Source organism: Lepisosteus platostomus, chromosome 7 (assembly GCF_059453375.1).
Source record: "Lepisosteus platostomus isolate fLepPlt1 chromosome 7, fLepPlt1.hap1, whole genome shotgun sequence".
NCBI classification, from domain to species: Eukaryota; Metazoa; Chordata; class Actinopteri; order Semionotiformes; family Lepisosteidae; genus Lepisosteus; species Lepisosteus platostomus.
In genome coordinates, this window is record NC_142617.1 from 41282054 (window position 1) to 41296619 (window position 14566).

A 14566-nucleotide genomic window follows, 5' to 3' on the forward strand; every position below is an offset into this window, starting at 1 on the left:
ATAATGATATATAATTTTTTCTCAGAATTTTGACAGAACATGTTTTAAAAAGAGTACAAGAATTGTACGTTTTTATTGCCTGGAGTTAACTACTAGGATATTATTAACTGTTGGTTAGCTACTGTGTTGTTCCTTCAGTATTTTTGAAATTTCACATTGAACTGAAGTAGAAGTCGAACATTTTAAAAACATTTTTTAATTTGCAGAACTGAAACAATACAATAAACTTATAAACGTTAATTAAATAAGTAAATGTGTAATACTTCAAATAAAATTCTTATAAACTTGTAGGGGAGAGGTTATGTAATACTTCTGAAAAGAAAATAAAATTACAAAAATAAGTTAAAAAATATTCAAGCATTAAAGTAATAACTCCTCACGTATTCAAACAGCTGCTTGGTGTAAGAATTTGAAAAAGCGGATGGCACATACTAAATTGTACTTCAGGTTACAGATTAAGTGCCAGAAAGACCAGCTTGTCAACAGTGTCTAGCTTGAGAGCAGATCTGTGACGGGTCACAATGATGCCACCAGGGCTGAATGCCCTCTCAGAAGGTGCACTGGGGGCAGGTATGCAGAGGAATTTCTTGGCCAATTTGGACACTCTTGGAAAATCGGCTTCATGCAGCCTTCAGCACTCCAGTGGACCTGTCTCACAGACCACCTCGGGTGTCTGCAGGTAGCTCCTCAGCTCCATTTCAACTGTATCTCTGTCAGAAGAGGCAGATGGCCCTGACCCTGGGACATTTCGTTTTGAGAAGTAGCTGCTCAGACTTCTTTCCTTTCTTTTCCAGTACTACCTCTGGTTCAGCTGCAGCAGCGTCTCCCACGGCAGCTGGTGGGGTAGACACTTTCAACAATTTCGTCACTTGTTCCCATCTCGTCAATGCTGCCTTTCTCCATTTCTCCACTTATTTTTTTGCAGACAGGCACAATGAACACGTGCGTTTGTTTTCACGGAAAAGTGATGGGGACGCCCGCGTGTTTTTATTGGCTGCAATGACCTCAGATGCGTCACAAACCGGATGTCTGAACCGCCAAAGATCAGTCATTCTGAACCTATCAGATTTCCAAATATCAGCAAGATTAACACTTTCAGCATTATATAATGGAGCTAAAATACAGCAGAATTTTAAACTTTGACAAGTTTGAACAGAGGGGGGACAACGGACAGGAAGTAAAAACGTTTTGCAACAATGCTGGCGGCACAATCTACAGTATGTAAACATACTGTAAAAACTGTATTCTCTATCGGTATAAATGGTATAGCCAAATCCATATCATGGCACATATTTCTACCGGTATGCGGTCTATATCAGTTATACCGCCCACCCCTACTCTGATGTACTGTACATATATTGAAACTCTGTATTCATATACAGTAGTATGAATAAACTCTATATACAGCACATAAGCAAAACTGGAAACATTAATGTTAATGAACAGCTTTTATTTTGTGTGCTGTGACTGCACTAAGGAAAATAATCAAATGTATAAAAAATAATTATTATAAGGAGTGTGTAGACCATATTTCTGTGTACCACTGCCTTATCGCCTGCATCTGAATTAATCCTGATTCATTACAAGCCAACGTGGTGCTATGTGGTGTACTTTGCAAGATTCCATCCCTACCCATATTTAATTTAATGGGAGTGTGTCCTGGTTCTGAGCAGGTTTCACTGGGCTCTGATACTCACGGTCCTCTCCAGAATACCCCGTGATCACCGGAGACTCGGGGCCGGGGCCGAAGTCGTTGACGGCCTGGATCTTGATGTCGTAGGGCGTGTAGGTGTCCGTGTCGTAGATGACGTGCTTCAGCCACTTGGTGGTGATGTTCTTCCACTCCTCACGCGAGCCCTGGCGCCGCCACCACACCACGTAGCGCAGGTTCGGCCCGTTCCTTTGTGTGTCCAGCAGCGCCTGGGGAGCACGACGGCGCAAAACACAGGGCGTCAACAACCACACTCCCACTCATGGAAATGCAGTACTCGGAGGTGAAGTTTAAAGGAGCTTGTGATAGGAAAAAGAAACATGTCGGAAACACGGAACACTGAACACGAGTACTGAAATGTGCTCCTCACACGACTGTCTCTGGCGGACCCTCTCCCCTACCTCCCAAGTGATCTCCATGTTGGTTTTCTTGGTACCGGCTCCACGTAACTGTCCTGGGATGGCATCAGGGGCTGAAACAAAACGAGAATCACCTGGGTAGATCAGCAGCTTACCTGCCCACCCCTCGCCTCTTTTGCACTTGGTGATACTAAGATACCAAGGGGGCGAGAACAGGAAAATTTTAGCCTTTTAAATATTAAACTTTATTTACAGCCAAGAAAAATAAATTGTTCTCTGATGTGTACATACAAGGTAATGAAAGTGCTTCCAACATGAGATTTGTTCCTTAAAGTCAGATAAGGTATACATCATTAAGTTATAGCTTCAGCTTGATTTTCATGTCAATATACAGTATAAGCAATGTACTCTAACAAATACAACATCAGACGACTGGCAAAAAGGAGGTCTACACAGTAAACTGCTATGTGGTGGACGTCTGCAATGACCAGATAGAGCTTCGTCACCAGGGAAGCTGCAGGAAGCAGCACCCCCAGCCCAGATTTAATCAAGCACCCCCACTGGGATGTGCAGCCACAAGGGAAGGGCAGAACAGGCTAGCTCACTCACGCGCCCCGCTGGTCTGGTACCGCTGGGACGGCCGGCTGGGACGGCTGGCTCCAATGGCATTGATGGCGATGACCCGGAACTGGTAGTTGATGAAAGGGGACAGCTGCAGAAGGACGGAGTTGAGGTTCCCTGGGTAAATGGAGAGGTTCTTCCACTTGTTGGGCTCCCAGCGATCCTCCTCAAACTGCACCAGGAAATCTGGGAGGCAGCAGGGAATAAAGCCACAACCTCTGACCTCACGCCCATGTGGTTGATCCTGTGTACTTGGAAAATATATTAATGTGCACTGGGTTTAGGGAAGAGGGTAGGGTTAAAGTCTTAATATTCTTGAACAGTTGTGACAAAACTACATATTGGAACATCCCTGTGGATCAAATTGCTGGAAAAGCTAAAAGCCTTTAATGGAAACTTCTAATAAGTTGCCCTCCTGATCACTTGCTGTTAAATGTGCAAGTACACAAACCAGCGACATTTATTTGGGAAAGAGAGAAGAGAAGAAGACAGAGGCACTGGATTGTGGAATAAAGGAAACATCCCATACTTGTGATGGGGCTATGGTTGTCATCCCCAGGTATCCAGGTGAGCCGGACGCTGCGCTCCGAGGGATCCGACAACTCTAGGTCCGTGGGAGGATCCGGCCGGTCTGCGGAAGCACAGGAAAGTGTGTTAGCTGAAACTCCCATCACCTCATCAAAGCTTCTATTAATTTATCTTAAAGCACACAAAATCATCATCATTAAATTCAAATTAAATTACCAATAAAACAGGGGAAGTAGCAGTTCTGGTATTAGTGTCACAGGTGATGCTCTCCCTGCCCCTGCTGGGATTTGATCCCAGGTAGACCAGAGCTCCGAGTGAGCGCAGCTCCACTCCATGGACAGCAGATAACTCCTCTACTTAAGAAGACCGCTCCTCCGCTAGTCTTATACTGGCTAGACTTCAGAGGGGGTGACGTCACTTCTGTCCCTGGCTCAAGCACGAGCCCTGTTATACTAGCACCATGGCATGCTCGCCAGCTCTGAACTTCACCAGCCCAGCAAGACTAATTTTTTTTTTACAAAATCAAATGCGCATTCCAAATATTAATGTGAATTAGTGTTCAAATCTGAGGCTATTCATTTCTTGCTGAGCAATAAAACCACAAATCCCTCCACATCTGTTTCTCCTCCATCACACAAGGCGCCTATGGTAAAAATATCAATGAACTGACATGCAATGCAGGCTGGGAAAACGACACACGTTACCTGGCACCACCGCACTGCGGTTTGAAGGAGAGAGGGGATCATCTGTGAGGCAAAAGTTTACAGGTCAGAGGTTAGTTTTTCTCATTAGTACAGCAGGCAAAGCCACAGAGTCTGATCTCAGCAGAAAGGAACCCCAGCGACATCTGGCACAGAAAACATGGTGTTTATACCAGAGAATAATTCATTTTCAGACCCATTGCAGTTATTATTGAGGTTATTATTTTTACCATTGTTATTATTTATATAACTGTTATGATTACTATTAATATGTGCTTCATTATTGCTGTTACTCTTAGTTTAATTAATAAAGCCTTTTAATATTTTCCCATCACCTACATACTGAGGACGGTTAATCTTTTTGCTTGTTTGCTTAGATTAGGCCATGGGTTTAAGCATACAGTTTTTGTGATTAAGCTCGTGGGTTAAGTAGTGCGAGAGGGATCGCACTTTTTAACTGGGAAGTACACAGGATCGTTTGTGACTAAGTGAGAATTCCAATTCAAACAGAAGGACATTTCTTCCAGCTTTGACACTATACGGTCACCCATCTGGAGATAACGCACCCAGCACGGTGAGGCGGGCGGAGGCAGAGTCGCTGTCCAGCTCCGTGCTGGCAGTACAGGTGTACGTGCCTTCATCTCCCTCATTCACGTTGTGAATGGCCAAAGAGTCCTCATCCTTCTTCATCCTGGGGGGGAAATGGGGCACAAAGGACAAGAGGCAGAGAGAAGAGAAGAAAAGAGAATAGAAGGAGAGAAGCACAGAAAGAGGAAGGGGAAGGACCAGAGAGCGAGGAAAGGAGAAGGAGAGGCAGAGAAAGGAAGGGAGAGGCAAGGGAGGGACATTGGGAGAAGGAGAGTGTTCGTTAATCCAGACAGGTGAAGGACATGGAGCCAAAGACAAGATTGGCAGAAAGTGTCAGCGCTTCAAATGAGCAACTATGTGAATGTTCCGTGACTTTGAAAAGGAGCTGCCCATTTAATCACATTGAGAGGGAGTTTGTGGCAGAAGTGCCTTGCACTGCACCTTCCATTTGAGTTACTAACACTTAGTGCTGCCATCCAAATGATAACCTTTATCTTGCAGAAGAAGAAAACACTAACATCATATGAAAGAAACCGAAAACACCATAGTTAATCAAAAACACTGAAATGTTAATTTTCTAGATGTTATCAGATCAGTGAATTAATTTAGGAAAGATTTCCCATTTCTGGAAATTGGAAATATTTCTGTGGTAGTTTGTTATTGTCTGTGAGTCTCTATGTTAAAAGATAACCCCTACCTTGGATAGAACATTGCCACCACATCCTTGAACCAATTTCCTATGATCTGAATAAAATTTCTTATAAAATAATACATATAAATAATAACAAAAGAGATAATAAAAAGAGAATTAGGATACAAAAACACCTGGGAAAATGTCTTTGGTTAGTATAAATATTATATATTTTCAAATCAAACTCATCAATATTTTTTCTTTACAAATGTCAACTCATTTGTTGTCAAAACACTTTTGAAAAACATGGCAAAGTGACTGACCAATGCATTTCAAACCATATTTAGTACCAAGGTAGTAATTTTTGCAGAACTTTAAATGGGAAAGGTGAGATAGAGTATTTTAAAGTTGCACGAAACCAGCGTGAACACAAACAAGCAACCAGTGTCCTCACCCCTTAACTGTTCTCACAATGGGTAAAACAAAAGGCAAATTGAGAACAATCATCTTAATATTTAAAGATCTAGACATTTACAGTACATATACCCAAAACGTAAAGAGAAGTACTTTGTTTATGCACAGCAAAAAGAAAATGCATCAGGAATGCTGTTTTACTGCATTCCAACCTTTCATTTAAGTTTTAATTTCATTGCCTTACAAAAAGCAGAGGGGACACAGAAGGTGTATGTTTTCACCCATTGTGAATAAAGGCTTTTGTGTCCACAATTGAACCGAGAGGGGCAATCTCTAGTCCTTAAAGCCACAGGTCAGTAGCAGACTTTATAACTCTGTTTAAACAATCCACAGCCTAAAACCTTGGGGAAAACCTTACAAATAAATAAGACAACGGAATTAAACAAGTGGAATAAAAATCAATAGACCTTATACTCCCCAAGAGCAGGAAATGAGCTTTGCTGAAATAAACGAAGCTCTGAAGAAGACGGAGTTGGTGGACTATTATCTCTCTGAAGGGAAGGAATATCAGTACTGTGCACCACTGAAGCTCACCTCCACCCCAGCGACACCGGCACGTCATCCTTCAGCCAGGAGATGGTGAGACGTAGTGAGGGGTCGTAGTTGATCCGGCAGTCGAACCGGGCCACTGTCCCTCGTACAGCGGTCAGGTGCTCCGGGGCGCGAACAATCCTAGTGGATTCTGATTGCACAGAAATTAAAGAAATAGGAAAACAAATACAGGTGTTCCTAAATATTTTATGATGCAAATCTGCTTAATTAATAACTGATTAACCCATTGCTACTAAACAAAAACTTAAGAGCAAAGCCTGTGGACATGCATGCAAAAAAGACACATTAAGCACTTGGTCAAGTAAATAAGTGTAAATCTGTAATTAAAATCAGGGGATCCGATCGCCCCACAGGACAAAAGGGAGCCCCTGGTTTGTAGAGGAATGAGAGGGTCAACAAACAAGAGGAGGCATTTAACGAATCAGAGCACCCTGACTGACCTTTGACCTCCAGGCGGACCTGGTTCTCAGCATTGCCAAGGATGTTGGTGGCCACACAGGTGTAGGTACCCTGGTCCTCAGGGCGAGTGCGCCGGATCTCCAGAGTGCCGTTACTGTACACCCGGTATTGTCCACCATCCAGGTTACTGCCCTGTCCGTTCTTAAACCTGCAGAGGCATGGCACAACCCCAGAGACCTCATTTCAGCCAGCTCTTGTCTAACCTCTTTGCTAGCCATACTATCCACATGACACATTTATGCAGTTTTAAACTGTATTTTGACTGCAGCTAAGATCTTTCCCATGTGCAGGACATAGTTTGGAGTTCCAGATTAAGCAGTCCCATCCTGGACTACAGGATAAAGTGTAAGGTTATCTTAATTTTTCAATTAGAAACATTCAGATTTGTGTCCAAACATATACATTTAGTTTTTAGACACAACACTATATTGTGTACCTGTTATTACAGTGATAATAATACAGTAGCAAAGACTACAGACAGACAATTCCAGCACTGCTGATATTCTCTCAGTCTATTACTTAAAAAAGGAGGTTCAAGTATTATAGGGAGAAAAATCATAAAAAGGGATTCTAAATGCAGGCAATATTACAAATCAAAGTCTACAAAAACCTCTCTGAGGGCTAGTGCTGCCTCCCCAAGGTCTCACCCTGTTGCAAACGCCCCAGGCAGGACACATCAGAGGACAAACATGTTCTTGCCCGTTCCCCCCTCCCCCTCTATCACCTCGCAGCTCTGTTCTCACCAGCGCAGCTCTGGCAAGGGCGAGCCGAAGAAAGGGCAGTCCAGGAATGTGCGGTTGTTCTCAATGACCTTGATCAGCTGGTTCTTGGGACCTAGCATGCGCGGCTGCATGTCTGCGAGAGGACACACACGGACGATAGACACAGATGGGTGATCATTATGGGCTGTCAAATCATCTATAGCTACAGTATATATAATGCTATAGCTCATTTTAAAAAACGACTGACCTTGAACCTCTGACATTTACCAGGCTATTTCAACACCACAACCACCGTTAAACTAACCTTTTAGAAAAAAATCGATTTTACTAAGTGAAAAGGGAAAAAAACAGCAGCCTGCTGCCGACTCATTCTAATCCTAGCTCTGGCATTCTTAACTCCTGAGCTCCATCACTGGATCTTTTCTGATTTCAATGTGTTTCAGAATCCCCTGCCCCCCTTTCAAAAACCTGAGGGAGCCCAGACTTACCCAGGATGCTGACAAAAGCGTTAGCCAGCAGGTAGCCATGTCCATTGGATGCGTTGCACTGGTAGACAGCGCTACTGCCAATCTGCACCGAGCGGAAGATGATGGTGTCTCCAACCACTTCGCGGCTCGGGTTGGGCGGCGCGCCTGGAACAAGAGGGTCATGCAGGAGAGGTCAGAGGGATGTTGAAAGTTTCATTGTTAAAGAGTTTCTAAGAGCTGGTGCTGAATACTAGTGAGGAAAAGAACAGACGATGCAGAGATTGCTTTTGTGTAATGCATGACAGGCTCTTAATTCCTAATAAATATTAGTCCTGTGATTTTAAACAGAATAACATCTATATATTATATAACAGCTGAGGTCTGTTCTCGAATCTAAACCAGGCCGTTCTGGCCCAGGCGGCCATGTTGAAAGCTCAGGGAACTCACTCTGGATAGGCTCTCCATTGACCAGCCACTGGATGGTGGGCTTGGGACTGCCGTTGGCACGACACACCAGCCGTCCACTCTCATCTGGGGCCAACACCAGATTGGATGGCTTGTCCAGCCAGTAGGGGGCAGCTGTGCGACAGATAAGAACACAGAATACGGTGCAGTGGACCGTCTCAAAGCTGGACTCAAAGTTTCAAATGGGGCTTTGTAAGGCTATCGGACGGAGACTGACCTTTGACCTGTACGGAGACAGTGTGGCGGATGCTGCCGATCTTGTTGTTGGCCATGCAGAAGTACTCCCCCGAGTCCTCTTCGGAAACTCCGGAGATGCGCAGGGTCTTGTTGAAGTTGTCGAACTTGGCTTTCTGTGCAGGAAGGTCTCCCCCCTTTTTAAACCACTTGATGCTGGGTGTGGGCCTGGGGGTAGGAGAAAGAATGGAGGGATCATGGCAGGGATTTGCCTTTTCAAGTAACTGTTGAGGCCACCACTTGAAACCAGGGCAACAATTCTTCAGGTACTACAAGTATCTTTTAATCAACAAACGGGGGAATTTTTCTAATTTTAATAATTGACTTGGGGAAAAAAAAAAGAGTCCTGCACAATCAACTGAATTAAATCAATTAATTGATTTAAAGGTAAACGGTCATGGCCACCTTACTACGGTTGCTGACAGTACTACAGTGACTACGGCTGACAACTGCTACTTCTACTGTTCAAAGACACTGGGAAGAGCACATATAAATGAGAGCTTGTTGTCCGCTCTGTTGTGTTGCTGAAGCCGATACTCAGGCTTTTTTCCAAGAAACCCTGGATAAGTTTCTTGGATTAACTACCCACTTAATAACAAACAGGTTAGATGGGCCGACTGGCCTTCCCTTCTTTGTTTATCTTATGGACTACTACTGTTACCATTGTTGAGGTTACTACAACTAACAATTTCATAAACGTCTTCTGCTGCTATCGTCTTATTGCTACGACTACAACTGCTACTAATATCTTTGTCTCACTCACACTCCAGCAGCAATGCACTCAAGAAGCAGGTCCTGTCCACGCAGGACCATCTTGAAACTAGAAGTCCCAGTTGGGGAGAGGAAGGTGGGCGTCGTCTCGGCCACTCCACGAGCTGGAAGGGACACCGTGACAAAGCAGGTCAATGACTTGGCATCTTGAGAGAAGAGCTGCCCTGGGGCAACAGATTTGCCTCCCTCTACAACTGGGCAACTCCAGATCCATCTATACTTTCTGCTTTTCCTAAATTTTATGGAACGGGGGGGGGTTGGGGGGGATTATTGATCTGTGTTTTCCATGAGTGTGAACATAAATGGTTGCAAAAGGCTGATAAAGTTAATACCCTTTAAAACGTTTTCTACACTTTATTAAGTGCTAAGTATAATGATAAATTCGAACACCTAAAGCTTCACTAACTACAGCTACGCTACATATCTCCCTGAAGTCTACAGTATAAATCCTGGGGGTACAGCAGGGTTACATTTGAAGCCATGTAAGCTTTAAAACCTCTTTTTTAAAGGTATTCAAGGGGTCAGGATATTTCTCCTAAATGAACTGCCGGAGCTGGAAATGGCATACATTCATGAAAAATTAAAAAGTATAATGAAGGAATCTGTCTGGATCGCCTTGTCTTTAATAGGAGTGTTTTTAAGGAGTTAAATGCAAGAGATCATGGTGAATTAAGATGCAAATCAATGATGCAGTATTGACGTCCATGTTCTCCCATGGAGTGAATTTACAGACTGTCTTGCTTTGATTTTGATGGCAACAAGCGAGGTCAAATAGTTACATAATCATTAGACCAATTTCAAAATATATTTCCAAATGGCAGGGGTATATGCTTTAAAAGTGGAACCAACATGTGCAGAACGCCACCACTTCTTGCTTACTTGTGTTAGAGAGATTTTCTATTTGTAATACCACATATCTACAGAATAAAACAAACCAAGTCTGTTTTTTTTAACAAGCATGCCTGGCAACACAAGAAAAATCCCAGTTTGAAGCCCAGTGTATGGATTTTTGTTGAAAAGACAGCACAATCATCATATGGATTCATTGCTATTCTCAGAGCCTTTGGTCATTCATACAGAATATTTTATTTTCAAAAAGCAATTTGTCCTTTTTTGCTTCTATTGTGGTTCTCATGTATATACATGTAAACAGACAGGGTTTAGCTGCCTTCACATCAATAAAACACATCCATCTCCTGAGGAAGAAACAAGCAGTGGTAATTCCTCACTGAAAGGAGGAAAGAAAGCGTGACGTAGTGTATTTGACTTTCTTTTGACGTCCCAGCGTGGAATTAACCTCAACTCGCTCCTTCATCCATCTTACATGCTCTCATCTCTTCTGCAGTAATCGCCAATCCTGCAAAGTCACATGATGCACTCCTGGAATGTCTCCCGACTGGCCAAAGGCAAAATGTTTCCTGAAAATATTTCCCTAAGTTCTACACGGGGAAACGCATGATCTTGTTTCTGGAAGTATAGAAACAGTCCGTGTACTGTACACTGTGAAGAAACAGTGTGTATAAATGTGTTTCTTCATGTATTCTGGGCTTTGCTACAAGCATGCCTTGTTACTGAAGTACACTTCTGCTTGCACTTTTTGTTTCAGGGCATGGTATAGATTTTTAAATCCACCCCAGCTCTGCAGTGAGAAGACACTGAGTCACTACACAATCTTTTTAAGGAGTTAGCTTTATCACCCATGAATTTCTCAGAACACAAAACACTGGAAAGAACTTAAAAATCCAAGAACAAGATTAGAACAGTCTATGTAGCAGCTGGTTCCATTTCCAACCATTCACAATTCTACCAAGTGTTGTGGGGGTCAATACAATTTTTAATTCTCAGGATTACAGTAAATCTTGGTTTCCTTTGCATTCAAAACACAATGATTTCAAGTGAACCATTGGAGTATACTTCAGAATGGATACATTATGTTAATTTGTATATTTATATGTACACAGGATATTCTGGGCCAGAAGCTCTTAAAGGGCCTCAGTCGGCAATCAATCATTTGCTCAAGATTAGGCTGAGATAAGCACATGAATATTTTTAAACCAACCAATTTTCAACCTCAGGGAGGGAAGATGTGTGCATGACCACTGAATCTAAAATAACATTGAACAAAGATGACAAGGAAACGGATTTACTGCAGTTCATTTTTAAATTAGGTTGGAAAAGGGGGCACAGGAGTCTAGAGGAAAAAAAAAGAATAGTAAGTTTAAACTGCTGCCAGTCATAAGACAAGAAATGACAACCAGCAAGAAATGCCATTTTCGAGCACCTCAATACACACCCCCGTGGTCCCAAACGACTGCACTTTACTGTGAAATGGGCAGAGAGGAGGAGAATGAAGGTCACATAGGCTAGCAGTGGATGCTGGAATGGGTGACACATTGGGTTATTTTAGATTATTGTACAGAGGAAAATAAACTGAGATGGAGAAACAGATGAGATTAAGGGCCTGCCCACAAGAAGCCCTTAAAATGCCCGAATCCAAAGGAGTAGGTCTAAACCTAAGGAAAGGGAGGGATAGGAAAAGGAAAAGTTTAGAAGGGAAAAGCTTTAAAACAAGATTTCTTTTATCCACACAAAGACTCGTCAGCCAGAATCTAACCTGTTAGAAGTTTAAAATCCCCTTTATGGTAACTGCTGAATTAGAGCACATTTTCATCACAGAATCCAAAGCCATTATAAGACAAAGTGAAAGAAAAGAAGACTTTACACTGTTAATGTTAAGAAAGGCCTCAAACTTCTTAAGCGACTTCTGGAAATACTGCAGGCAGACAGTCTTAGTGCACAGATAGCAATTACTATTGGCAGCAGTCATAATTACAATAATTGGCTTGTATGCTTCTTGAAAAAGTGTCCCTGCTGTCATCTGTAGCCTGTCACAAAAATCACTTTGGCATCTCAGCTGTCAGATTGAGCTCACACTCACACAAAGAAAGTGCTTCTTTTGTTGAAAGCCAGAAGTCCATCCTCCAATGAGAAGAGACAACTGTCACTCCTTAGTTGCACTCCCCAGCTTTTGTAACAAGCTCCATTTTCTAGACTCTGAAGTTAACTCTAACTTGAACGGTATATCACGCTACAACAGCCTTATCAAAAAGCACATCGACGTCCAAAGAAGCTGTACAAGCCTTTTCAGATAATAATAATAATATAATAATAGCTTACATTTATATAGCGCTTTTCTGGACACTCCACTCAAAGCGCTTTACAGGCAATGGGGACTCCCCTACACCACCACCAATGTGCAGCATCCACCTGGATGATGCGACGGCAGCCATAGTGCGCCAGAACGCATAATGCAAGGGTGTCTAGGATGGTATCTGTAGTGTCAATCTGAATGCATGAATTTCTTTACTTTTTAAAGATTAATGTATATAGAACACTGGCAAAAGAAAAAAATGAAACTAATAATCATATGGACAACTACTAACAAGTCCTAGACGACTTCTACAGTATATATTGCACAACACATACAGCACTGGATTCCAGGCACTTGGCAGAAAGACGCCACAGCCACTCTTGACAGTGCAGTGTAAGAGGTTGGGCTCCCAGCTCCCGGCCTCATGGGGACCATGAGGTACAATTCAAAGTAGCCCATCAACCCCACACCTTTGGGAGATGGGAAGACATGTATACACAGACAGACACCTGAGGCCAGAAACATACTCAAGGCCTGGGTGAGGCCACCTCTCCTGAAAAATAAACTCACTTAAGCCATCCTGTATTTGACCCTTGTAATAAATAGCAATGATTTGAATAATATACTGAAACAGCTTCACTCCTTAGGTTGGTTGCCTGGTTAGTCAATTTTCTAATGAAGCATGGCAAAGAAAACTGAGAAGGAATTATTTCAGCCTGAATATTGGGGAGTGGGGCTGAGACACTTGATGAATGTCTCTTTCTTTTGCATTTCCACTCAGGTGGAACAGAGCAGATGACCCCGGGGACCACCAAACTCTCGTCCACGAGGGCTGAGGTCTGTTTAACGCCTGAAGAACAGAGGTTAAGCTGGTCTCAGTAGGTCTTGTGTCAATTTAAATCCTTCACCCGTTCCTAAGCTACTGAATTGTAAAGTGACCCCCAAAACATTGAAGACTGATCATTGATGACCAGAGTTGGGGACCCTGATCTATACATTTACCCTTCTAATTTGGCACCACCAAATTCCCTCCCAGCAATATCTGTGACTGGTGTGTTAAGTGGACTTAACAAGAAATCATTAAATCACATTGCTTCTCTTTGTGGGGAGGCAGCTACATCTAATAAAAGGGGGAACAGCTGAATGGTCCCTGTAACTCACCTGTCAGCCTCAGCGCATCTCTGCCAGTCTGCCCCTGGGGGAGTGGCAGGCTAGGTGTGGTTAGGCAGGTACAGGTGTGAGTGAGGTTATGCTGCTGGCTGGGTTAGGACAGCGAGCTGGGAGCAGTTAGGGGTGATAGAACAAAACACCAACGAACAAAAGAAAGAAAGTCACCGCAGACTCACCACTGTACAAGTCAGTGTGGTTCAGAGAGGAGAACACAGACGTATCGTTATAAGGCTCTTCTGCAATAAAATAACATCACGCCTGTCAGGACCCCAATGGAGGAACAACAACAGAAACCAAAGGCTGGGAGAGGAACGGAGGGGAGGCAGAAAGGACAGCAACACAGAGGTGAAAAAATAACAGACATCGGAAATAAAACGAGCAACAAAAAAAAAATGCAGAAATGGTTAAAGTGGCGGAACAAGAGCACTCTTCTGGAACAGCTTGCTGTGCCTTGTGATCCAGCTGCATTTCAGAGGTGACTTACAGTATCTGTTTCTCATTCCAGATGCCTTGATTTCATGTTTACCAGACAGCAGTTAAGTTGTTATGGAGTTCTGGTGTCCCACAGGCATCTCACACAGCATATTACCGGGTTTAAAGGTGGGTTATAAAAACTGGGTGAACAAAAATCCTTCTGTGGTTCTCAGAGTCCCTGGATGATGTCTGTCTGTCTGCCTGCCTCAGAATGACTTTGGTCATTCAGACGAGGATCCAGTTCTGCTTTCAACAGAGCTCTTCTTGACACCCCAGGAGTGAGCCTACCCAGTGAGAGGATTTCTCCAGAAATAAAATGTCCAGTTCAGAGTAAGCTAATGACCCTCACTGAAATTGTACTCTGATGAAAAAAAAATGGTGACGAATGTAGCAAAAAGAGAAAAGGGCAAAAAAAAAAATCAGATGTATGCAAAAAAATCAAATAAATTGAAGTTAATTTGTTTTAAAATTGTTGTAAGATTTAATTA

General features: G+C 42.9%; 1 protein-coding gene across 26 annotated transcripts in view; it reads right to left on the reverse strand.

Moving 5' to 3' along the window:
- The window catches only part of nfasca (neurofascin homolog (chicken) a), an 81590-nt gene that overhangs the window by 23433 nt on the left and 43591 nt on the right, over positions 1 to 14566 (reverse strand). For 14 of the 26 annotated variants that reach the window (XM_088640395.1, XM_088640398.1, XM_088640396.1 and 11 more), the window contains 15 exons: positions 13781 to 13840; positions 9276 to 9387; positions 8496 to 8680; positions 8261 to 8392; positions 7835 to 7978; positions 7368 to 7479; positions 6606 to 6772; positions 6148 to 6295; positions 5206 to 5265; positions 4487 to 4611; positions 3924 to 3965; positions 3221 to 3322; positions 2680 to 2877; positions 2113 to 2183; positions 1698 to 1920 (listed from right to left, as the gene is read on the reverse strand). In XM_088640395.1, coding sequence (XP_088496521.1) covers positions 1698 to 1920; positions 2113 to 2183; positions 2680 to 2877; positions 3221 to 3322; positions 3924 to 3965; positions 4487 to 4611; positions 5206 to 5265; positions 6148 to 6295; positions 6606 to 6772; positions 7368 to 7479; positions 7835 to 7978; positions 8261 to 8392; positions 8496 to 8680; positions 9276 to 9387; positions 13781 to 13840 — 1881 coding nt within the window. The remainder of the gene's footprint in view (positions 1 to 1697; positions 1921 to 2112; positions 2184 to 2679; positions 2878 to 3220; positions 3323 to 3923; positions 3966 to 4486; positions 4612 to 5205; positions 5266 to 6147; positions 6296 to 6605; positions 6773 to 7367; positions 7480 to 7834; positions 7979 to 8260; positions 8393 to 8495; positions 8681 to 9275; positions 9388 to 13780; positions 13841 to 14566) is intronic. The other 12 variants (XM_088640410.1, XM_088640408.1, XM_088640416.1 and 9 more) reach the window with 6 other exon arrangements.